The 27,917-nt window shown below is 34.8% G+C and overlaps 1 protein-coding gene across 4 annotated transcripts in view; it reads left to right on the top strand.

Moving 5' to 3' along the window:
* lrp1bb (low density lipoprotein receptor-related protein 1Bb) overlaps positions 1-27,917 on the top strand; it is a 631,192-nt gene that overhangs the window by 430,117 nt on the left and 173,158 nt on the right. For all 4 annotated transcript variants that reach the window (XM_087268160.1, XM_087268163.1, XM_087268161.1 and 1 more), the window contains 6 exons: positions 3,519-3,650; positions 3,767-3,994; positions 9,438-9,612; positions 10,504-10,598; positions 11,848-11,997; positions 27,090-27,230. In XM_087268160.1, coding sequence (XP_087124286.1) covers positions 3,519-3,650; positions 3,767-3,994; positions 9,438-9,612; positions 10,504-10,598; positions 11,848-11,997; positions 27,090-27,230 — 921 coding nt within the window. The remainder of the gene's footprint in view (positions 1-3,518; positions 3,651-3,766; positions 3,995-9,437; positions 9,613-10,503; positions 10,599-11,847; positions 11,998-27,089; positions 27,231-27,917) is intronic.

A 27,917-nucleotide genomic window follows, 5' to 3' on the forward strand; every position in this document is an offset into this window, starting at 1 on the left:
TCCGGAAACAGAAGAGGAAAAAAGCACCAGGCCCAGATTTTATAACACCAGCCTTTTTAAAATCCTGTGCTGACCAACTGGCCCCCATCTTCACCCTGATCTTCAACAGATCACTGGAGCTGTGTGAAGTGCCCTCCTGCCTCAAACGCTCCACCATCATCCCCATCCCCAAGAAACCCAAACTTACAGGACTAAATGACTACAGACCAGTGGCGCTGACATCTGTGGTCATGAAGTCCTTTGAAAAACTGCTGCTGGCCCACCTGAAGGACATCACTGAACCCTCACTGGACTCTCTTCAGTTTGCCTACAGAGCAAACAGCTCTGTGGATGATGCAGTCAATATGGGACTGCATTATATTCTGCAACACCTAGACAGACAAGGGACCTACGTGAGGATCTTGTTTGTTGACTTCAGCTCGGCTTTTAACACTATCATCCCAAAACTTCTCCTGGCCAAAGCTTCCTAACGGACAGGCACCAGCTGGTGAAGCTGGGAAAATTCTCATCCAGTATCCGCACAATCAGAATTGGCGCCCCCCAGGGGTGTGTCCTCTCCCGACTCCTCTTCTCTCTGTACACAAATGACTGCATTTCAAAGGACCCCTCTGTTAAGCTCTTGGAGTTTGCAGACGACACAACACTTATCGGCCTCATTCAGGACGGTGATTTGTCTGCTTACAGACAGGAGTCTGAGGAGTTGGCTGTCTGGTGCAGTCACAACAACCTGGAGCTCAACACGCTCAAAACAGTGGAGATGATAGTGGACTTCAGGAGAAACCCCCCTGCTCTCCCCCCACTGAGCATCATGGACAGCATTGTGGCAGCAGTGGAGTCTTTCGGGTTCCTGGGCACCACCATTTCTCAGGACCTGAAGTGGGACACTCGCATTGACTCCGTTGTCAAAAAAGCTCAACAGAGGATGTACTTTCTTCGTCAGCTGAGGAAGTTCAACCTCCCAAAGGAGCTGCTGAAACATTTCTATACCTTCATCATTGAATCAGTCATCTGCACATCAGTAACTGTCTGGTTTGGCTCAGCTACCAAATCTGACCTCGAAGACTATGTCGAATAGTTCTGACTGCTGAGCGAATCATTTGTACAACCCTCCCTGCTCCCTAAGAGCTGTACTTATCCAGAAGCAGAAGGGCTGCCAAAATCACTCTGGACCTCTCACACCCAGCACACTGCATCTTTGAACTGTTGCCTTCTGGTCGACGCTGCAGAGCACTGCACACCAGAACAGCCCGACACAGAAACAGTTTCTTCCCTCAGGCAATCCATCTCATGAACACTTCATAAAAATAATAATTGTGGAACAAACATCACTACTTGCCATACACTTTATAAACATATACACTTATTTAATAACACACTTCACATGCCAAATTGCACATAACAGCTGCACATTTAACATTGTATATAGTAATATAGCTCTACATACACTTGTCTATTTCTATATTTGCATTTACTACTTACTGCTTTTTTAAAATATATATTTATTATCTTTTTTTTGTCCTGTCTCTGTAGTTCTGATGCACTGTAGAAGCTCTGTCACGAAAACAAATTCCTCGTATGTGTGAACATAACTGGCAATAAACCTTTTCTGATTCTGATTCCAATTCCCCTCACCTCTACCCGTCATGTGTTACGTTCATGTTTTATTTTATTTTTGTAATCCATAATAATAACTGTATAGTAGTCCCACAACATACTTTTGACAGTGTCTGGTATAACATTACAGTAGTTGTCTTGTGTTTATGTTGATGAATATGGTCACAATGTAAATTCACAGTACAGTTAAGAGCTTATTGCTGCATTATATCATTACTATAACATGATATCGTTGCTTTGGTGATTTCCTGAAGATACTGTAAATGCCAAAAAAATAATGCAACTGGAATAACTACAGTAGTCATCATCATTAATCTCATATGAACTCGCAACAAAATATGATGACGTGTGCCGGTGTTCTCATTTCTTAGGGGTAAATTTGAAGCCTTTTTTCAAGTTGGGCTGGGTGATAAAATCAGTATCAGTATTTATTGACTGAACACCATTGTCAATAACAATAAAAAAAAAAGTTTGATATGAAATAATGCTATGAAGCGCTATAGATTTATTAAAATGTGGCTGCTGAGCGTGCATCTTGAAAGAAATGCCAATAAGCTTAGGGTGAGAGTTTTGAACTCCCAATTGAGGTGCGTGATTTGCATGTTGCACACATTGTGTGCAAGCAGCGCACACGTGACTCACGTGCATTTTCCAGGTACACCTAGTTAGCAAAACTATCTGAACTTTCTGAAAATCCAAACTTTTCTGAATGCCTTGAGCACACTGCAATTCACGTAAGCAGAACTAGCCAATCTGCTTCACACTTTGTATGGAGTATACACATTTCATCAACGGCAAACTAATTACCTCAGACAAACACAGCGCACCCAAACACTGCAGTGCTTTTTACTTTCTTCCCCATAAACTTGCTTCTGAGCTGCAGCAATGGATTGTCATCCTCTAAGAAAATGGCTGATGGTCAGCTAGTTACTACGTGCTTGCTCTTGTCACTTCAGTTCAGAATACCAACACATAGGAAAATGAGTGCCATATAGCAGCGGTGAGGAGATTGTAAATAAAAAAGGATGGAAGGATGTCGCCAGAGTGGCTTTTTGGTTTTTTTTTTATTGTGCATCCCAGCCACTAGCACCCCATCTGAAAGATTTTTTAGCATAAGGTTATTGTAGTCATTCAATTTTACAATTTGTAATGTTACAATATGTGTTTGAATAATGATGGCTTGTTCCTTTACTTGAAAGCTCAGATTTGATTATCACAATTTGTTGTTTACAGAGTTTGAGGTTTACTGTATCATTATTATTGGCACCTTACAGATGTTGATCTACCTTTATCATTGCACACTGTTTGTAACATTTCATTTGTCAAGTTTAAGAGTCTCTTTAACACTTATGTTTATTTTATTATAAACAGATAAGATATTTTGTTTAAATGTTTTTGGTTTTGACTATTAAACCAATTTGCCTTAGTAATGTTGGTAAATTAAAATAAAGTGGTTAAATAACGAAAAATCGTAATATTCCTAAATGTATTGTAAAAAAAATTAAATAATTATCGATATTGAATGATATGAAACATGATAGTGTGATAATTCTTTTTGCAATATCGCCTATAGTTTAAAGAGTCAGAAGGAGTAGGGGTAAAATAAAAATAGAATTGGGATTGGGCCCAAATTACATATAAAATATAATATAATTTTTTATAGTACATTATAAAAAATGGTCAAAATGACTCCCTTGGTAGTTAATCACTTTTTTTTTCTTTTTCTTTTTTTTGTCAGTTCCTCTTTATAAAAAAATTAACTTTCTTTTTTAGGTGGTGTGATGTCGAACTTTAAAAGAGTTTTTAAGAGCTGCACTTCTTAATTCATAGCATGTGATATTGATTTTTCACCTCATCGTGTTTTCTTTCACTGGTCTGAATGAATGTCCCTCTGTGTTTTTCAGCTTCAAACCCATGCGAAGGAAACGATGGAAGAGGTCCTTGTTCCCATCTTTGTCTCATTGATTACAACCGCACAGCATCCTGCTCGTGTCCTCATCTCATGAAGCTCTCGCTCAACAACCGCTCTTGTGTGGGTGAGTATGCGTCTTCCCGCACAACAGACAGAACATAAACACGAATGTATGGATCGGTTTGAGCTTTCTAGAGGAAATATCGACTTCTGCATGTTTTGTTTTGGCCTCCACATCAGCGCTGAAGAAGTTCTTGTTGTACGTGAGGCGGTCAGAGATCCGCGGAGTGGACATCGATAATCCGTACATGAACGTCATGACTGCTTTGACGGTTCCTGACATTGATGACGTGACCGTGGTTGATTATGACGCTCTCGAGGAAAGGATATACTGGGCTGATGTTAAGACCCAAACAATAAAACGTGCCTTCATCAATGGAACAGGCCTTCAGACTGTCATTTCTGGAGGTGAGTCTTGATTTTCTCAACAGGAGGTCAACAAATAGTCACCTTAGAATTATAAGGTTCTGTCTGACATTATTGTCAAAATTAAGTTATTGACATATTCTTATTAAATGATAACTTATTTACATTATGGGATGTTTTTTTATGAGTTGTTTACATTTTAAGACATTTTATTTAAAAAAACAAATGTTACACACACACTGTTTGCTATGGAATGCAAAACTTTGAAGCTCAATATCTTAAAATCATTCAGAACACAGATATAACCTTATAATTCCAAGGTGGGGAAATGTATGGTGTGGTTTATTGAGGATTTTTCTGCTCAGGCTCACTGGTAAAATGTGCTTTTAGTGCAGGACAGTATTTTTTTATTCGCTGCTGTAATTGAGTAATTTAATTATCCGTAGTTTAGTTTTTTCCGTAGTTTAACAATTTAATTTTATGAAGCTTTTACTTCACTACTTTCCAAAACCAGATTTTTGGCTTTTTAATCACACTACCTTTCAGAAATCATTAAAAGTTCTGAGACGCTGTAAGTGTTTACAGTTTTTCCTTAATTGCTTTGGCACATTTTTTGAAACAGACTTAACATTCTCCGAACTCTGAGTGCAAATGTCAAAACGGTTTGCTGGAACTTTAAAACTTTAGTGCATGTCTGCAAAATGTAGTTCCTCACCTGAAAAAATTCATTCATGCTTCAAAATCTAGTTATCGTATCACTAATTTGCCCAAGGCCACCAAAACATAAAGTGTATTTGCCACCATGTGAGCCACAGTGCTCAAATTACAGTAATTAGCTTTTTTTTTCACCATGACAGACAAACATGGAAATTAAGGTTTAAAAAATCGGATATTTGTGCTTTATATATATATATATATATATATATATATATATATATATATATATATATATATATATATATATATATATATATAATCATTTGTATTTATACAGTACATTTATTTTTATACCAATGTACATGTAAAGTGCAATCTTGCTTACTGTATTGTATGAATTATGTTTTGTATGCTACCTCATATGAACAAGCAACAAAAATGACTACAAAGTTGCATCCATAATAAATGTATTCTTGGTGGACATCTTGTTACTTCATTAATAGCTCTTTCACGAGCATGTTGCTGCAGTTCTGGATTGTGTAAGTTCTCCTTTCTCTAAAAAATAGTCTACAGATCTTCAGATATACAATCTACAGATATATGCTCCCAAACTTGCTTGTAATGCAATTAGAGATCATTAACCAACTTAGCAAACATTAGAAACAATATCAATATAAGATATTTATGGAGTAAACATGTACATATATACATGTTTGATAATTGAATGCATTGTTTTGAGTGTGATGGCTTACATGATGAAATATGACTGAGAAGTTGTGAAAAGTTTGACAATTTTGAATTGACAGATTTGATCAACAAGTCATATGCAAATAGTTTTTGTCCAAACTACAGACAATTGTACTTAATGTTAGCACACATATGCCAGAGTATTTGCAATTTCCTTAAATCAATAGGAAATACTAGATGCATGTGAACAATGTGAACTTAATTGTTCAGATATCTAAACGTATTGTTTTGAAAAGGAAAAATTTGAATTGGAAATTGAGTCAAAGCAATTGAGAAAAACTGTAGAATGTGAGCTGATACTTGTCAGCAACCTGTTAAAAATTAAATATAGACACAGTATATAAAGTAGAAGTTTGTTTCTGCCACTGAACAAAAAGGTTATTGTGACTTTTTTTCTCAGAATTTTTCTCTCAGAGTTGCATTTTACAAACCTGCAATTCAGACTTTTTTCCCTCTGAATTGTGAGAGATACATTTGAAAGTCAGAATTGCATAATATAAACTCTGAGAAATAAGGAGAAATAATAGAATAGAAATTCTGAGAAATAAAGTCAGAATTCTGAGATAAAAGTAGTAATTTTGGTCGGTGCAGATTGCAGAGTGATTTGTGAGCAGACTAAAATGAAACAGCACTCTGGGCTTCTAAAGTTCGAATCCCGGCTTGTAGACCTTTATAACGGCAAATAATAAGTGTCAAAAATATTCTAAATAATTTAGGTATAAATATCTAATATATATAAGTTAGAATTCTGATATTGTATCTTACAAGTCAAAGATATATACAGTCACATTTCAGATTTAAAATAAGTCAGAATTCTGTGTCATAATGTAACAATTATGAGATAAAAAAAAGTCACAAGTATTTTTGCAGTCAGAATTCTGAGTTAGATAAAATGTTGCAATATGAGAAAAAAAGAAAATCTGTGGTAGAAACAGGCTTCTATAAAATCCGGATTAGTCTAAATGACAAAATTTATTATTTTAAGCCATATTTTCACTTATTTTTATTCAGTGGTAATTATCAGTGTATGACAAGTTTGGTAAAAAAAAAAAAAAAGTGTTTTGTAAAAAAGGAATTGTCCCTTATAATGAGCTCCATCGTAATTACAAAGTAGATTATCAATCATTGAAAATGTACATTCGCGCACAGTTCTTTAAAAATACGGTGATATGACCTCTTACCATTTCTACCATATCAAACTATATGAGATTGTTTGACAAATGAGCTAAAAACTACCTAAAAATAGCATAGTTTGTTAGCATAGCATGGTTTCTTCAACAAATGCTTTTTGATGTTATTTAACAACATTGGTTAGGCTTAGGAAAAGTTGTATGATAAGGTTTGCTTAGGTTTAGGATAAATTTACTATTTTCACACGCCATGAAGCATTAACCTTTAAGCACTAGTTCTGCTGGGATTCATGCATGAATTTACATAATAAAATGCTGCTACCTGGGTTAAATTTACTATTGGACTTGAGTGGGACATAGCCCTTGCTTTTACCTGTTTAAAGTTTATTTTTGAAGCAAGAGCTATAAATGGGCCAGCTGAGAACAATAGCCTCCAACTGTGAGCTTCAAGGCCATAATCAATCGAATTGATCAATCAAGTTTAGGTGCAAACCAGGCAATCACACCAAAAGTGAAAGCACCTTAAATGAATAAACATTTAAAAAAAAAAACAGTGACTTGTCGCCACCTACTGGCAGTTTTAGCTCTGTTTATAAATAGCATATACATATATATGTATATATATATATATATATATATATATATATATATATATATATATATATATATATATATATTTATATATATATATATATATATATATATATTTTTTTTTTTTGTCTATAATAAAGTCCACACAAACAGAAAAAAACGACTTTTTTTTCCGTTTTGTGACACAGTTCCTAGAGAAATTAAATATCATGAGAAAACAGTGGGCGTGGCTTGTTTTTTCTACTGCGAGCTGATTGGATCTTTTTAATTAGGAATTTCTTTCACAAAGATTGGAAAAAGGGTTTCGGGAGGGTTATTACAACCTAACAGACACCTCCTCCTACTGTTTTTGTTTGTTTTCATAGCACTATAGAAACTGACAATTAGTGGTAGGGCTGTGTGATTTGGGGAAAATATCTAATTGCATTTTTTTGATTTGCAATTTAAATTTGTAGTCAAGCTTCAGGTCAATAATCTGTAAACTGTGGCAACAATTCTGCGACAGCCCCTGTTTTTGTTTGGTGTCTGACTTTGAAACCAAAATATTCCCATATTACCAATGTCTTGTTTTTCTGTGACATTAATTTGTCTATTAATGCTTCTGAAGCAGCAGACGCTACCATACCAATTGTCCGCACTTTCCTGTTCCTGTTGTTTTTTTTATTGTGGGCGTTCCACATAGTATGGTTCCGCAATTCTAAGTGGGCTGAACAAAAGTGTGCTCACTCAATTGGCTAGTACGACTATCACACACAGACGACGGTCATGCATTTGCTCTAGGTGGAAAAATTAAAAAATACATAAATATTTCATATCACAGCCTCTTGCGATTAGTTAGTCGAAACGATTGAAATTGCGATTATGATTTGATTTTAATTAATCACACAGCCCTAGTTGAAGTGGCGTGGTTAAGTATGTTAACCACACCCAATACCTCAGACAGATGTAATCTGAGAATTTAACTGAAAACAAACAGTGCAGTTTCAATTAAAGATTAGAAGGGAAGACTATTTTTATTTCATAATGACATGCACAGATGAGTTGTTCACCACAAAACTAGCAATGTGAGCTCACAAAATCAATTGGGTTAGTTTTGATTTTATGTGTACTTTAAAAAAATCTTGAATATGTCTACATTAACCATTTAACTACCCACCAAAAAAAAGTTTGCATTAATGTTCATTTCTAAAATGTCAACCTCTACCAGATAGTTGATATGTCGGTTTATGGTAAAAGTACTGGAATTAATACATATACTATCAAGAACTAAAAAATATAGTGTAAGACACATTTTTGTATATTAAATAAGTATGCCAAAAATATTTCAGCTCCTCATTTGACATGCTTTCCGTTTTTTTTTGTTTTTTTTGTAGTGTAGTAGTGCAACAGGATTATGCTTTTTTTATTATTATTAATAACCAACAATGTTGTGTATGTAAACCATTATTCAAAACATTAAATTCTTTAAATGACTTTAACTGTCATTACTTAAAACAAAGTAAAAAAAAAAAAAAAGTCAAAATATGGTCAAGATTTTGGTTGTAGGCAGTCAAAGGGTCAAAAACTGTGGAAATATCTTTGTGTAATGTAGTTCATTATTTATTTGGGTTGGTAATACATTCATACCTTATTTTGATGCCCAAGAATAAAAACATCCAGACTCTAGGGCCAGTTTAAAAAATAGAATAAAACACAATAAACACTCTTTTTAATGTGTCTCACTGTACAACTCACTTCAAAACTATCACAAAATGCACAAAAAAGCAATGTAATTTCATTTTGGCTAAAATTGTCGCCACAGGCACACATTATTTGTGAACCTAGGTTGTATTTTTCTCAATAACCACCACCTCAGTGACAGTTATTTTATTTCTGTGCTGTTAATAAGTATTGCACTCTTTTCCCCTCTCGTCTGCCACATTGTAGGTTTGAGCTGAAATACTGTTTTATTTTGCTGACACTCAGACTTAAATTGTTTTTTCAATTACGAGAGGGCTGTGCTCACAGGCGGCTGGCATTAAAAAAAAAAAATGACGGTTGAAGGAGTGCGTGGCAGAACATAAATAATATCTTACGTGATAGCAGAGCTTGTTTGTGAAGTTCTCTGGGGATTGCTTCTCCGAACTGCATTAAAACAAGGCGAAAATAGTGCGAGATGAAGACTGTTGTAGATTTTCTTAAGTGCCGTTATCAAGCAGAGTGTGTTTTTTAAGCCTCATCAGCATGCAGACGACATACCTTTTCCTAGTTATTTGCGCACAAGACATTTCATTACGGTATTTGGCAGAAGTGGTGAAGTCACCCATGAGCTTTATTGTGATGTGCATCCTGGTATTAATGGCGATCTCTGGTACGTGCAGATATTCAAAACTGCCGTGGGCTGGCAATAGATTGGCTCTCGAGGAACATGTATTGGCTGAGCTCTGAGAATGAGGAGACGCAGATCAATGTTGCCCGACTAGACGGATCTCTGAAAACCTCAGTCATCCACGGGATTGATAAACCAAAGTGTCTGACTGTGCATCCAGCCAAAGGGTAAGCAGGCCGCATGGACAGTCTGCAAGATTAAATGTGATTTGTGTTTGGGTCTTTCATAGATGCTGATTAATCATCTGATCCTGGAAGCACAGTTATTATTGATCAAAACAATTACCAGTGCAGTGTAAATATTATATTATATTATATTATATTATATTATATTATATTATATTATATTATATTATATTATATTATATCATATTATATTATATTATATTATATTATATTATATTATATTATATTATATTATATTATAATTTCACAACATCTGTTGTTTTTTTTATTTTATAATTAAATATATTATTTTATTTTATTACTACATGTATTATATAGTGTTTTATTAAATTATATTATTTTATATTATATTATATTATATTATATTATATTATATTATATTATATTATATTATATTTTCACAACATCTGTTAGTTTTTTTTTATTTTATAATTAAATATATTATTTTATTTTATTACTACATGTATTATATAGTGTTTTATTATATTATATTATATTTATTATATTATATTATATTATATTATATTATATTGTATTTTTACAACATCTGTGTTAGCATTTAATTTATTTTCTTTCATAATTAAAGATATTATTTTATTTTATTGCTACATATATTATATAATATTTTATGATTACATATATTATATTATATTATATTATATTATATTATATTATATTATATTATATTATATTATATTATCCACAACATCTATTTTAGCTTTCTTTATTTGTTTTCTTTCACAATTTATTAAATATATTTTTTCTTCTGCTCTTTATTTGTTACATGTATTGTGTCCAGTTAACCTTAAGCACAAACCATTAAATGTGTTTATATGTATCTACAAAATATGACTTTTATGTTTCATGATCTAGAAAAATCTACTGGACCGATGGCAATACAATAAACGTAGCCAACATGGATGGAAGCAACAGGAAGGTTCTTCATCAGAACCAGAAGGAACCAGTTGGTATGTTTAATTTGAATATAAGTACAATATTTCAATAGCATTGCATTTTTACAGTCAATAAAGGTTTAAAAGGCAAGTAATATAAAAAGTATTGCACTAAAAAGAAACAGTGCAATGAAGAGATCACATTGATGTCAGAACTTTCAATGCCAAAAAGAACCTTATTTTTTTTCATTGATAGTGATTTACAGATGATGCAGTATATACGACTTAAATCGCAGATAATTGTGCTTTCCTGCTGTACCTAATTATATTTACAAGGACAATAGTATTTTTATAAAGCATGTTTTCTTGCGCACAGTCTTTCCTTAAGAGCTTTAATGTGCCATTTTGCATGTTATGTATTATTTCTACTCGCAAAGATAAATAAAAAGCTTTTCAAACCATTTACTCAAAATGACCACGAAATCCATTTCAGTCCACAGTGTAACTGACCTCAAGGATGGCCATTTGTCCTTGTGGAAAAAAGCCCTGTGATACAGTACAGCAATTGCTCTAAATTAATTTTAAATATAACCATTGCGAACTTGAACTTAAGTCAACTGTCTCTATAAACTTCTGCTGGAATTAGCTTTCAGGAAGTTTCATATATATTAAATTTCATGCCCACATCCTTACAAAGCCAAGACCCTGAGAAAATTGCATTTTAACAGACTGCTTTACAGAGTTTGTGCAGTAAATTGCTTTAATAAAAAAAATCTCCCCAGCCTCTTGATTTCATCAGTCTGTTTCTGAAAAAATGTTTATTTTTTAATGCACAGCAAAATAATAGTTTTTTTTTGGTAGTAAAGAACATTACTCAAGTCCTCTCCTCCAGCTTAAATATCATTCATCTATACATATACGTTCATTGATAGTCAAAGCTCATGCTCCTTTTTTGTATTGGACGAGGTGTCTGAGAGTTAAAAGTCTTGTCTATTGTTGTTTGGAGTATATCATGCACTCGCCCCGCTCAGTCAAAGCTGTCCTGACACTCGATTGAAATATCCTTCACTTGTCACAATCAATTTTCCATCTCTGTCAAACTCTCACCATTTCCACTTTTGAATCAGGTTTCAGACAGAGATGAATTTTATTGAAGTGATTTAAAGTGTCACGAAGCGATTGCAACTGTATATCCAGCTATATAAATGTATATAATAAAACACTTCAAACGCACACTAGTATGCATTTACTGTAGAGCATATGCAAAGTAATAACCAGAACTCTAAACAACAATTTCTACAAGGTTTCTCATTTCCCCCTGTAGGACTTTCGATTGACTTTCCAGCTGGGAAAATGTATTGGATCAGTTCCGCTAATGGCACTATCAACAGGTGCAATCTGGACGGCAGTGGCTTTGAGGTCATTGAAAGCATGAAGAGGGACTTAACTAAAGCCACGGCTCTTGCAGTCATGGGTAAGTGTCAGAGTGTCTGATTGTCTTCTCATTAGTCAGTCTTATGTCAAAGATTAACCTCAGTTAGGCATTCGGAAATGGTTGCTTATTGCTTGTGTTGAATCAGTGGCTGCTATTTTTATCTGCAGTTTTTTTCTACTCAATTACTGTTTGTTTGTCTATTTAGTGAGTTCTTTATTAAATTATTGCACTATGTTGCTGTGGTAACAAATAAGTCAAAATCAAAAGTGGTAGAAGAATGTGTAAATTAGTCTCACGTGGCCTGCCCACAAACCATCTGACTGGTTAGCGCCTGGCTGCCTTCTTTTATTTGTAATTTTCTTTTTTTTGTGGTGGTGAGGGGGTGCTGGGGGTTGATTGTATAGTGATTATAAGGTACCAGGCTGCAGCAATTAATGTGTTTCTAGGGAATAACTGGATTTTTCAAGGTTTGGAATTTTGCTGAGATGTTTTGTTTTAGGCGCTTGGTAACAATTGAAATAATTGCCATTTATTAATTGGGTCTTATTGTAGCAACACAGTCTCTTTGTGAAAACATACCCCTGTATACATTTCTGGATATCACCTTAAAAACAACCGCTACAAGGCGCTTCTGTTTCTTTTTGCACTATTGCTGGCTGCTTACCTCCTAGTGGATGGCTATTCCACTGTTACAGTTTGTCCAGTGGCTCGCCACGTATGTCAGTGGACTTGAGACGCAGGGTGGAGTTGACCATGGTGATTTAGTTCAAATCAGATGAAGAATGGTTCCAGAAAGCAGGTAAAACAAAAACAAAAGTCAAAAATAAAATAAAATAAAATAAAAGTAAATAATGGTGTGAGAACATGGGAACATCTAAAAACGGGGTATAAATTAGCCGCGATGGCATTTATTTTTCTAGATTTGGTTGGGTTTACAGTAGGGAAGGGGGTGATTGGATCAATTGGAAAAACTGCAATAAACATAGATCCTAGGAAGATTTCTATCTCCAGAAATGTATATAGGGTTTTGTATCAATAATGAGCCTATGTTAATTTGTAGGTGTCTTTGACTATTGTGTGTTAATGCTCTTGTATTCCAAAGCACTTTTATGTTTGGCCAGGTTGGATAGCGTTAAGTTACGTTTACATTTAGTTTTTTTTAGCATTCAAATATTTGATGTCAGAAAAAGAGGCAATAATGTTTATGAACATATAAGTTATTGTTTTTTTTTTATTAGGAGGAGGAATTTGTTTATTTTTTTATTTTTTTATTTTATTTTTTTTACAGTTGGTTTTTCAAGTCCACTTACCTATGTGAAACAAACTTCATTAATGCACAATGCGTTTGAATATATATATAGTGGTAGAAGAATGTGTAATATATATATATATATATATATATATATATATATATATATATATATATATGTGTGTGTGTGTGTGTGTGTGTATATATATATATATATATATATATATATATATATATATATATATTATTATTATTATTTTTTTTTTTATGTTGAGTGATTGTAATGAATTGTCTGGTGCAAATGTCGGATAAAATTAGGGAGATGAATAAATGCACTTTCTACAGGTGGTTTGACAAGCCCACTTACTTGTGTGAGGCACACTCAGAACTACATAATGTTTTTAAGTTGTTGTGTGGCATGGTGGGGGGTTTGAAGAGGGGTCCTTGTTTTGTTTACATAGAAGTGATTCTGGAAGTAATGGGTTTTGTCATTGTCAATTAAAAAAAAAAAAAAAAAACTAGTGAATCAGCAGTTTATGTGGGACTGGAAAGACCTTTCCACCAGCAGACTTTGAACAAAAAAGGTTTTGGAAAGTGGCTTAGAAACTGATTTAGTGATATTAGTAGATTTAAGAATGAGTTGAAGTAGTAGTTGTATAGTAGTTGTATTTTTTGAAGTAGTAGTAAATTTATTTTTGCCATTTGAAGTAAGAGCAGGAGTTTCTTCATTAACTGAATGTACAGTACACCATTTAAATTTTCTGAAATCCATATTGCACAGTGGTTTCAGGCAGGATAAGCAACCAGTCTGGGGTTATTTATCCTACTTAAAATTAGTTTGAGCAAAAAAGTACCACAACTTAGAACCACAACTGGATACAATTTATTTGTATTCAATTGTAACTGAGGTAGTGGTGGAATAGATCAAGTCATACTAAGCTATGGTTCTCACCACAAGGCATATTCAATATAAATAGATAGAAAGTTTACAATTCATCTATAAATTAAAAACTTGTTGTCAGCTGGGTTCTCAACACCCCAAAAACTATGATGAGACACACAGATAACTGCAGTCTACAGTTCAAAGAGTTGTTAACCTTTGCTCATTTTTATAAAGCCAAACTTGCAAGTGAATAAAGTATTCAAATGTTGTTTAATATTCTGTCTGTGGTTGAAGTAAATTTATTGTGTCAGTTCTCCTAAATTAAACTCAGAACAAAGACAAAAATGACTTTTGGATCTGTGTGTAAAAGAATGCAAATATGGCAAATGTTAATGCTGGTAGTGCATGTAAATTTCAACATAGGCTCATTGGGGATATGTGGGCTACATTTTTAGAAACTAAAAAATACAAGCTCTGGCTGCATTTTGTGTTTAAAAAGATAGGGTGGTATGACACCACAGATAACTTATCTTCCTTTTAACTTTAGTACTGACCAATTATCTCTGTATAGATGGATTTTATAGTGAGATCAGTCTGCTTGGTAGGTTGCCTTGTATGGTGTCAGTCTTTGGATGCGGAGTGGACTAGTGTTGAAAGCAGGCAAAGGACAGTTTCAGAAACCAGGTAAGCAGGTTTAACAGGGTTAAATCGTGGTAATGTACATTTCTTTTCTAGGAAGGATGTGTAAATAGCACGCATGACCGATTGCACGTGTCTCAGTAACGTATGTGAGATTGTCTTTGAAAAACAAATAACTGTAAGCAGACGTTGCCTCTGCCATGTATTTTCGTAGCACATATTGTGGGCACAAATCTCCAATGAGCCTGTATTGGTAAATGTAGTAATTTTTAAATGAAAATTTAAATGTGATTTATTTTTATGTTTGCATTAGTTTTAAATGAACAGTACTCACATTTATTTGCAGATAAAATAAATTATGTAAATTTCAATATATAGGGATTGATGATACTAATATTAGTTGGGTCCCACGATTGTATAATTGACCTGGGACCTGTTTTATCTGTTTGTCAAAATAGTCAGTACTTCATCAGAATGAATTAATGGGATAGTTCTCCCCCCAAATGTAATCATGTTATTGATTTACCATTAAGTTGTATAGGATTATCTTAGTGTATTGTAAGGATGCTGACAACAGAGGTGAGGATTCATGTTCAGTTATTTTAATAAGAATAGTCAGACAGCCAATGGTCAAAATGAGTGAAAAATAGAAGCATAAAGGTAATTCAAAATACGTGGTCAGAATACAGGCAAAAAAAAAAGGCTAGGCGGCAAAGAATCAAAATGGGTTAACAAAGCAAGGATCGAAACATGGCTTGACAGACAAGGAAAAATGCTTAGTATCTTGCACATGGTAAAACAAGACTCAGCTATGTCTGTGTGTGTGCTATTTATATTGTCCATTTTGTCTTGAGTAGCTCCCAGCTGTGTGTGTAATCAATGAAGAACTGGAACAGGTGTGTGTGTGTGGTGCCTGAAGGGAGTTGTAGTTCATATGGTCTTAGAATTGTATAAGGGTTAGATCATTGGTTATTGTGAAACTTAGTTTAGTATCATTATGATTCAACCACTGACTGAATATGATTTATTTTTGTCAGTTACTTTTATAAAGATAACTGAATGTCTCAAGGGTTTGGCGATGACATGAGGGTGAGTAATAATAATAATAAAAAAAAACGATACATTTTGGGTGAATTATCTCTAGAAATTGAGCTCTTTTTGTGCTGATTGTCTTGGAAGTATGAATCTACAGTTGCATTGCTTCAGAAGGGTAATAGTAGATACATTCAAGCAATTTTGTCAAAAAAGCTTTACCAATTTCCATTTAGCCCTAGGAAGCACATGATGGAATAAGAATATAGAGCAAATTTTGGTTGCCTGAGGACTGTAAACATACATTTCAGTGATGGAGTCTTGAAGAGGTTTGATTGATTTAGCTTTATATAGAACCAAGATAATAAAGGCTGCCTTGGAAGATATCCATTTGATTCAACACAATCTTTAAACACACATTTTATGCTTACTGTATGACTCAAATGACAGCTTTTACCATAGGCCAGACGCTGTAATTCTCGGGATTATAGAAAATTTAGTCATGCTGGCAGCATCAGAAAGGCAGAGAGTTGCATAACATTTTTTAACCATGAAGTAATAAAAGCAGGAAAGCTTGTCAATGGGCACTTTCACTTTTTAATTTAGTTTGTGCTTTTATTATGTATTGCTTAAATGTATTACACTGTGTTTTAGACTACATCTGACATGTTTTCTCATATTACTCTCTACCTCTCTTTGCAGGTAGAAGCATATGCCCACAAATTATTCATTAGCATGTATTTATTTCCCTAAACCCCAGTTTTAACTGATTACACTGCCTTGATGCTACAAAGGTATTAATCTTGGGAAAACCTCTATAGTCACGTTCTATTTTAGAGCAGCTATGATGAGCTGAAAAACAAATGCAATTTGTAAGAAGTGGCGACAGACTCTTTTAATTAAACAAAGTTTGAGTCATTATTAAATTGGGAGCAGAATGCAAGGCTGCCATGAAGACTAATGGGTTACTTTCAAAGAAGTAGCACGGTACAGCAAAACAGCAAAATGATGCATTCAGTAGACGCTATCTATCACAATTAATAGGCCTTTGTATCGTAGAGGAAATGCCTTCCATTACTTCTGCAAAAACCTACGGGTCTGTAAAGTGAGCAGTTGTTTCTTATTTATAGTGTGACAAACTGCCAGAAATGTGTTTTTGTGCATGATTTCATTTTTTTAATTATTATTATTATTTCAAAACTGAACACACTTGCTGTTTGCTTTTTATACAGTAGTAAGTCAAAATGCTTCCACATGGAACAAAGAAAAAACAGAAATCAATTATTAGGTGGATTGTTTTCTTAACGTGAACATATGGATGACAAATTTGACTTATATCCCTCCTTTTCATATCAAATTCAGATGTAGAAAGTAGCAAATCTTTCAAACAGTCAATCGATCGATCGATCAATCAGTTAATCAATTAATCAAGCAAGCAAGTAAGCAAGCAATCAAGCAAGCAAGGAGTTAGTTGCAATTCCTTGGATGGAAATCTAGGAGAAAAGTGGTAAAGCAGTCCTGGCTTTAATTTTCAAACCGTTGGCTAGTTAGTTTATTTTCAAGATCTGGGATGAACTATCTGTTGCTGTTTTCAGTGGTATGACAATAACTATATAATCGTATTTAAACTCACATTGGTAGCATTTAACTTTTAATAAAGCACATAATCAGTACCTGAGGCAATCATTACTATGGTAGTATATGCTGTTATTTTGAGTTAAGAAAATAGAAGCAGTTTCTACAATAGTAATACTTTTATATAGTCTCCATTTTGAACTCTGCCCCTCAATGACTCTTTTGCCCCCTCATACACCCCCACTCTCTCCTCATAACGTATACTCCCCATAATCACTGCACTATTTAATATTTGCACATTTAAACGTATATTGCACTATGTAGCACTAATTCATCTTGAATTGGTCAAACCCACTGTACATATACATTCGCAATTATGTTCATATCTATCGGCATTCATCCGATTATCAATAGCAACCTGTATAAATGTATTCTTGATCTCTGTTCATAGCTAATACAACCTGTATATAATGTTCATAGCACATGCATCTGTAAATATTAGCTCTTGTTTTTTCTACAATTGTACTTTATAACGTATACCTAAGTCCTGCACTTGCTGCTATTTCACTCATAGTTAGACCTAAACCGCAAGTTGAATCTAATCTAATCTTAAAGTAAGAAAGAAAAAAGTTAAATATAAAATAAAATAAAGCATTCTTGGTCAGGATTAACCACTGAATCAGTAGACAATATCCCCAGCAAAGAAAATAAGTTTTTAACGCCAACCAATGTGAAAAAAAAAGAACGCTGCACAAATTTATAATAAAGAAATGTATAAAGATGAACACAAATAAACTTAAGTTGCCATTCACCTCTTACCTGGGGTGTCTAAATATCAGATTTTTTTACTCTGCTGTAATGGTGGAATTTGTACGACATATTTCCTATCCACTTTACCATTATGAGTAATGAGTAAACGTCGCTGTATATCACGTTCAAGGAGCATGGGCCATCAATTTACAAAATAACAAAAAAAAAAAAAAAAGGAAATTAGGTAAACAAAAAATCAACAGAGATTTTTATAATGGTCAAAGTGAATTTAGCTTAAATGAATATTAAACAAAACAAGTCATCATGTCAACAATTAGAAAAAAAAAAGAGAGAGATCAAAGGAGAGCAATAAGGAAATTTAACCGTAATAAACAAAGAATGGCCAAAGTAGTTAAACTTATTTATTTTTTAACACAAACTTCTCACAAAAAAACAATCCAAACCAACTGAGAGGGTGAGATTGGACTCTCCACACTCCAAACTAAAGCCCAAAAGTTTAATATAAGGGAGAACATAGCCACATAGCTGTTGGAGACTCATGGTGGAAAATGGCTGGCAAATGCCAAGACCGCGAGTCAAATTGAGTGAGCGAGGGACCGAGCAAGAAAAAAAGAGAGCAAGGATCCACTTTCTACCATTTTAAAGTCTCGAGTCCTCAGTTCAACCAATAGAAAACTGCAAAACAAGACAAAACAATATCAGCATGAGAGTTTTAGAACTGTAAGCAGAAACGCCAAACGTAACATTGATAATGCAAATATCTAACAAGACCCATCTCATGGCAGCAATCCAATGCATGTAGGCATAAACATATTCAAAATGATTTCCTGAAGTCCAAACTGAGTATCAGAATAGGAAGAAAAGCAAATTTAAATGAACGTGGCATTGTGGTTGGTTCCAGAAAGACTCATTGGAGCATTTCAGACAAGCTGTGCATCTACTGAGATTTACAGTGTGTGATCAGAAAAAAATAAAGTAAAATTAAATTAAATTAAATTAATTAATAAAATAAATAAATAAATAATAAAAAAAAAAATACATATCCAATGATAAATACTGTGTAGAGGACAGAGGAATATTACTAGACAAATGTAGCTAATGTAGCTAACAACCAAGTAGAAGAGTTTAACCATGAAGTAAAAAGTCTGTCCTGAAGGAAAATATAGGGGGTCCGTTACAACTAGCATGGATCAATTCTGCTATTTTTCATGCTGTATCACATCTCTATAAAGGAAAGAGGATCTTAGAGCCTAAAGGGCCAGGGGCTGATTAGTTATGCACACAGGTGGGCGAATGATCTTGTAGACCCTTGAGTTGGTGTGTAAGTGGGTGGTGAGTGGAACTTCAGAATTCCATGTTTCCATCTTTTATACTCAATACAAACCAGTGAAACAACTCCTTCTCTTAATGCCTTACAGTTGTACAGCATACTTACCTTACTATGCATATGCAGTTGATTATATAGTATCAAATAAAATCACATCCTCAATGGGAATCCGAAAGGAAACAAGGTGAGGAGATGAAAGAGTCTCAGTGTGATTGATGTTATCTTTGTGGTAAGTAAGCAGACTGGGTTCTGGCGTATACTTCTTATGATAAGACTCCCATCCCCTCCAAGCACACAAAACGCTTCTTTCCTTTCCCACACTGGCAGGCTGTGTTTTTATAATGCATACACCACATTTCCATGCAGGTTACCCACTGAGATCTGAAAGAATGGTATATATTAATATGCAGCATGAGGATCTCATCAGAGAACAGAGAGTCCGATTCAGCATAGAAAGGGGGGAAATTTGGAATATATTACTGTCCCTTCAGCCCATATGCAGTTTAACTCCAAAGTTTAGGTACACTTTATAATTCTTTCTTGGCTTATTGTTCACAATTTACAATAATGAGGCTGTGAATCTATGGAATGTAAAGTACAAGTACAAGAAAGAAACATGTTCTGATTAGTTACTGATTAACTACATATTATCTGGATTATGTAATCTGGATTATGTAATCATTCATTCATTCATTCATTTTGCTTCAGCTTAGTCTCTTATTTATCAGGGCTCACCATAGCGGAAAGAACCGTCAACTATTCCAGCATATGTTTTACACAGCGGAAGCCCTTTCATCCACAACCCTGTACTGTGAAACACTTGTGCTGCGTCCCAAATGGCACACTATGCACTTATGCACTTACACACTCAACAGCACAGCATATGTATGTAGTGTCGTCCCAAATGGAACACTATTTTTTTTTTTTTTTACTAAGCGGAAATTCAAACCGTTTCTCTGATGACATTTGATGGTTGCCAAATTAATTAATAAATGACCAAAGTACCAAATGATACCTGCCATGAGTATAACTGCATTCACCATCGGAACGTGGTATAATCCCTCTCGTATATTTTTGCTTTCACAATCCAAAATAAATACAGTTATCCAACACGTGTTATCCAACACGCCTGATAGCTCCACTCCTTCCGCTACATGAGCAAAGCTGCGGCCGTTGAGTGCGTGAAGTGTCCATCATTCCACACTTCCTTTTAGCGGTTAGGACAATGCGGTGGCGTAGTAGGAAGTGCTGTCGCCTCACAGCAAAAAGGTCGCAGGTTCGAGCCTCGGGTGGGTCAGTTGGAATTTCTGTGTGGAGTTCTGTGTGCATGTTCTCCCTGCGTTCGCTTGGGTTCCCTCCAGGTGCTCTGCTTTCCTCCACAAGTCCAAAGACATGCATCAGAGGTAACTTGTGTGGGCCTTAGTGTGTGAGTGTGAATGAGTGTGTATGGATGTTTCCCAGAGATGGATTGCAGCTGAAAGGGCATCCGCTGCGTAAAACATATGCTGGATAAGTTGGTGGTTCATTCCGCTGTGGCCAGATTATTAAAGGGACTAAGCCGAAAAGAAAATGAATGAATGAATGAATTTTAGCGGTTGAATAAGTGCATCATCCCGATAATTAAAGTGCACTTTTTAATTTTAGAGTTTTCAGTGTGAACGCACTATACTACAAAATGGTATAGAATAGTGCATGAGTATATGATTTGGGACACACCTTTGGACTAGACTTTGGAATGAGTTGCCCAATAGACAGGTCTCTTCCATGTTCTTATTTAAAGCAGCTCTTAAAACTCATTTGTTTTCGTTGGCATTTAACACCCGATCTTAATAACTCATTCATACATTTTCTTTTCGGGTTAGGCCTTTTATTAATCTGGGGTTGCCACAGCAGATTGAACCGCCATCTTAATAACTGGCTATTTTAATTTATGTGTGTTTTTAGGTAGTTTAGCTATAATTTATTTTGAATTGTATAACATTCAGTTTGTGGCACGGAGTGATCGTTTGGGAGCCACACGAATGTATGAAAAGCAGTGAAAGTGTAACAGAAAGCACGCACATCATTTAAATAATCATATCGCATTTTAGAGTTATAATTGTGACAAGCGTTTAATATGTTTTTCTTTTATAGCAAACACTGAGAGTTGTTCATAAAAACAAATGTTTAACAGTGTCAGTTTAACTAGCCCATATAATAGTGAATATAATGCAAGAGGGAATCTGATAATGAAACCTGATGTCTGATTTTACCAGTAGAAAAATGGTCTAATAATGTTGTTAGTGCCAGATTGCAAGCAAATGTCTCAAACATAATAATTCAACTTCAGAATTATGAATAGTTGTATTCTGATGTCATCACTTTACTGTGCTTTATTGACCAGGTCATATTTAAAGTCTGTTCGAGCCCACCATTCAAAGTCTATTCAAAATTGAGCATTTTAAGCAGTAGACCAACACACAATATTATTGTTGTTTTACCATATGTTTGAAAATTACCAATAATAATATCCTGCTCATATTAAACTTTATTTTACATCTACAGAATTGTGAGATAATCGTGATCTTCACTTTAAGCAAAAAAATTGCGATTCTCATTTTAGCCAGAATCATACAGCTATATCGTATAATAGACCACTTCTTTAAACATTTTTTAAATGTTTAATTTCACTGATAGTAACAACACTTTTCTATAATGATTGATGTGTTATTTTGACTATACACATAAATTGTATTTGTATATTGTTATAATTTGAATAATTGTCAACATTAGATTAATATTAATTAATTAGAATAATTAATTAATATAACGTTATAATAAATATTGAATTCACTTTCTTAATGTGTTTTCAAATAAGTATAGACAATTTTATTATACATATGGTCATTTTTCCCAACATTTTTGGTTTAATAACTTACTGTACATATCTTCTTCAAAATTGTACTTACATTCTTTAAATTGACTGAAATGATTCAGGTTGAGGTTCTCTATAAGAGAAACCAGCAATTCCATTAAACTGTGACTTCCATGTGTTGAATTTAGTTTGATAACTGGTCGATTTTTGATACGGCCAGCATAAAATCTTCAGTCTCTAACTCCCTCCCAGCAAATGCAACATAAATTAGGAGATTTGCCAAGGTTAACCAGTGTAACATGCTATCAGTTGATGTCCTCGTAAATTTACTTTGGTTCTGCCGTAAGGGAAATGGTTTACTATTTCAGCCACCTGGCAGGGTAAAATCAGCCACGCTGTAGCTTGTGTTGAGGGACAGGCCTTATCATTAGAGCGGGGTGTGTACGAAAATACACTCTGCAGAGACAGATGATCAGAAGATCGATATGAGCGGCGATGGTTTGAAAGATGCAGCATCGTTATTAAGAAGAAAAAAATCCAATGGCCGCCCTGCATCAAAGTCACATCCGTTATTAGACTGTGAAACCGTAATTGAAGAGCATGATGACCGAAGAAATGAAAGCAATTTTACTGACAGGATCCAGTCTCGCCAGCTTCTCCTGGAAGAATCTTTAATGGGATGTGACCACTCAGGGAAGTGGCAAGCTGCTGTTTAGCGGGGTTGTGTGTCACCTCGAGACCCATGCTGCTCTGTGATCAAACAGTTTAAGTGGACATTACATCTAGAGGCAATCACAGATGTCTCTCACCCTGGACAGGTAAAGATTAATATTGACTGCAGTGATGACCTATGCAAGCAATCTTGAATGTCAAATAGTCTTCGGGCTGCTCGGGGTAGGATGGCGTTTATACACAGCTGGCCTTATACTACAAAAAGCAAATATCGACTCAGGGACTCACTGTGGCCTAAATGACACTCGAATTTGTTTCTGGTTTATAGTGGAGGATTGAATGTCTTGTTGAATAATGTTTGTGCTTGTACTACAAGCTGACAAATGGAAGAGTTCAAATGGATCATGATCTGCCTTTTTTTTGTGTTTATTTTGTACTTTTCTCTGAGGTCCATTTCTAGTGTGTTTAAGGATTATTGCATTAAAAAAATATCAGTGTTTAGAAACAACTTGTTATGGGAACACAGAGTGTGAATAGATGTGGTGGAATATACACTTGGAAGTAATCGCACACTCTGTATGATTGGCTAACATTCTATTGCACTGTGTTAGTAGACAGGCATAATATAGTAGCCTGTATTGTATAACATACATTATTCTAATGCATCTGAATATATTAGACTTGTTATTTATTTGTTATACTATTCACTAGAGGAAATATGTATACCTACTATGTGTTGTATAGATGATAATACAATAGTATGTTTGTTTCCAATAATATTTAGCAAAAAGATTTAAACAAAAGCTGTTGATTATCAGTTGTTGAAAAGTATGTTAAAGGTGTCACTTATGAGTTCTGTTTTAAAGCTCATATTACTGCAACACTAAATAAATCAAAACAAACAACATTTCAAACACCAGTATATTCATAATATTCCACTATTGGACGTTGCTATCATCTGGCAACATGTCATAAAGTACAGCACTTCAAGTTAAGCCATTCTAAGAAAATATTTTATTTTTTTAAGATCTATCATGCGTGCAGTAGAGGGTAAAAAAAATGTCAGCAACAACGTTGTCACGTTCAGGAATAACAAACTAAGTCAGTTGGATTCAAGTGCAAGTGAGTTTAATGAACAAAATCAATAATAAAAGGTGCAAACGAGTTTAATGAATCCAGCATCGAGGTTAGGGAAGTCGCTGAATTAGGAAACAAACTAGAGCCCAAAAAGCACCAGTTCAATCAAGGCCCAGGCAAGACACAGAGAGATCATAAACAAGAAATAACGAACTGACAATGAAGCAGTAAACTTTCACTTCTTAAATAGGTGGAGCTGAGTACAAACAGCTGGGACTGCTGATAAAACAGCTGATCCTAATTTAGGGAATTCAGGTGATCAAAACACATACACACAACAGAAGCATGTGGAGGAACGCAAAACAAACCCACGTGACAACAACAAACATGATAGTGTAATGCTCGTCTTTAAATCAACGGGATACACAAGAATAAAAATAACAAAACTGTACAATTCTCTACATCTGTATACATATTTAATCATGTAATGCTTTCTTGATCCCTTTCCATATTTGAAAATCACAGAGCTCTCTGAAAATGTCCATGAGCAATTCCAGCGTTATGGATGTGACGTTTGCAGTAAAAACTCAAAATATAAATTCCCATAGAAAATATACATTAACATTATATTAAAGCAACTGTTTATATTTTGCTTTATAGTTCTGGTATTAGAAAATTATCAATCTGTAAACATTTCTTATATTTTAAATGAGGAAAATTAACATGCGGTTTGGATGCGACAGTCAAAGTCTGTGAGTTTAGTCTACAACATATTTTGTGGAAATTCTGAAAATTAAACGACACAACCCAAATGAAATAAAGCTAATCAAAAGGATAAGAGTCGGCTCACTGTAGAACAAACATTGTTGATTTTATTTTATTTAAGGTTTTTGCATTTATGAAGAAAAAGCTTCGTTATGGATGTGACACTTTTCCGTTACGAATGTGACAGATGCGAAATTGCCACTTATGTGACTTCGCTAAATAAAATATAATAGTTTGAAAATACTGAATGACATTTTTTAATATTTCTAAAGTACTGTAAAATACTTCATTTCTACACTTTTTTGTGTTAGGGTTTTGATATTTTGATAAAAATGTGGTAAAGATATTTTTTTCATGGCAAGGTTGACATTTGCATGGAATTGCTCCCTAACAATAAACATAAACACAAACAACATTCATAATTTAACACAATACTTGAACGGCGAATTCCCATGTGTGCAAAGTCTAAAGTCAGTGGGTGTGTGTGCGTGCCAAATGGATTGCTCTCACCAAAATTTATGAGTCCGGATAACTGGTACCATGGATAGATTCTGCACATCAAAAGTCCTCCATGGATAACCTTTATAGCAGGTTTGCAGGGCTAATGAGTCCACGCAAACTATTTTCCTCAGCAAATGAAAAAAGGTAGAACAGGCAGACTGCATGCGTTTTCACTGCCACTGTCCATAGTCCATGTGCCCTCTATCTCCTCATAGTGGTGTATATGATATGTAAATGTATGTATGTATATATATATATATATATATATATATATATATATATATATATATATATATATATATATATATATATATATATATATATAATAAGATATATAATATATAAGATATATATTAAGAATCTCAAATAAAAATTACTCACAGATCTATTAGGGGATACAATAACTAAGTGTGAGTATGCTTAACTGCATGGCCTATTCACACATGCAATGAATTTTACAATTAGCATATATTCAATTATGTGGCAGCGGGGATTGCATGCACCCACAACCGTGACAACTTCTTTATACATGCTTTATAGATTAACACTGCTGTGAGGATAAAAATCTCATGAACATTCAAATGATTCAAAATATGTGTTTTGTGTCACTTGTGTTACATTATTATAGTTTCTATGTAGGCCTGCATTTGTTAGTCTTGTTATCAACCATCTACAAGTGTGAATCAATGGGCAGAGCTAAACAGCAGACATTGATCATCTACTATGGAGTCCAGTTTGACTTTGATACAAACTTGTTTTTACACTAACAATAAATATTTGTTTAGAAACACTTTTTTGTTTGTTTGTTTGTTTGTTTGTTTTGTTGTTTAGTGTGGTTTTCTGCTGCTGTAGCTCATCTGCTTCAAGGATAAATGTGTTTTAATTCACTGACGCTTTGACCTCAGTTTAAAAAAAAAGTTGCTATTGAAGTTACTTAAAAGTTATTCTGCATTTTCTTTAATTTCAGACTAATCTCTGAATGTCTAGAATGTACTCATGGCCAGCCAGTCTGGCACAAACAAAACATGTCACGTTCAAAGTCTCATTAGTTACCTTTCTTCCCCTCCTGATTCTTGGTTGCTAAGCTACTACAGTTTTGATAAACCAATCACAAAGCAACGTGGTATGTGGTCTTTTACAGAGAGCTGTGAATAACATGATTTTGTAGATTTATATTTTTTCTTCATTCAATGCCTTTCACTTCATTCAACCCCTCTTTACTTGAACAAATACAAATATGTGTTTCATTTTACGGTTGCACAGCTATGACTGTCTCCGGCTCTCCTGTATTCCTGCAGCAGACAGATATGGTCTAGGCGTGGAGCCAAGGACAATCTCTGCGGCCCTTTGTGGCACACTCAACCTTACAGAGCGGAAACAACACGAGGGGCTTGCTAGCTGCAGCAGCGCAGTGAGAATAGATGCACTCTGATGGCTTTGTGAATGAAGAGCCCTTGTCTTCAGCCAGGGCACGTAGCCAGGCCGCCCTGAGCTCTGCCTCATTGACTCACACTGGGAAGGGAACATGCATAATGCTCAAGTCCTATCTCTTTACTTTTCTCTCTCTCTCTCCCTCGCTTACTCGCTTACTCTATCCTACCACCTCCCATGCCCACCCGTACACTTTAGAGTAGAATAGTTTTGGCAAGCACAGCACACCATCCCATTTTATCAATGCAGTATAAAAGGGACAAACAAATGATAATGGCATGTGCCTCCATTGGCAGATAGACCTGCTGGTTGTGTGACTTTGGGAAATGAATAATTCATCTTTTTTTTTTTTCAGGTGGTAAGCTATGGTGGGCTGATGATGATCTGGCTCAGTTGGGGACGGTTGCCAAACGGGACGGACGAAACCCAGTGGTGCTGCGCAATAAGACCAGCGGATTGGTGCACATGAAGGTTTATGACCGAGATGGTCAGAAAGGTGTGTCACACAAAATGCTTGGTGTTTAACATCCTTTAAGACAGGGAGGTCAAACTCAATTCCTGGAGGGCTGCCGCAATCCACAGTTTAGTTCAAACCCTGCTCCAGCACACTTACCTGTAGGTTTCAAACAAGCCTGAAGGACTTAACTAGTTTGATCAGGTGTGTTTAATTAGGGTTGGAACTAAACTGTGCATAGCTGCGGCCCTCCAGGTTGACATCCTTTAAGAGCTGTTGGATTGGTTTTCTGCATTGATGTAGACCAGAGATGCCCAAACTAGGGCCTGCAGGCCAAAGTAGGCCCATTGTAACCTTGGATTTAGCCAAACATGCCATCTGAGAATGGTTTGGAGATTGTCATTTCAAATTTAATGTAACCTAATATTTGTTTGTTTTATTGTTAAGCAACAAAAAAGCTATCTGAAATTAAATATGTCAATGTAAATGGTGTAAATGAATCAGATTTAGTTTACTATGTACGTACAATGGATAGAGGACAATGCAGAGACATTGGTGAGCAAATTAAGGCAAAGACAGATTCTGCTTGACTAGTGTATTCAGCATTGAACTCCACTATAATATAAATGTGATTGTTTATCTTTTTATTGCAGTAAGTTCTAATGGAAAAAGTTATACAGCATTAGGCTCTGCATACCCGGTACCGGGTCCGTGACGTTATTTAAACTG

Source organism: Danio rerio, chromosome 9 (assembly GCF_052040795.2).
Source record: "Danio rerio strain M-AB ecotype USA chromosome 9, GRCz13ab, whole genome shotgun sequence".
Lineage (NCBI taxonomy): Eukaryota > Metazoa > Chordata > Actinopteri > Cypriniformes > Danionidae > Danio > Danio rerio.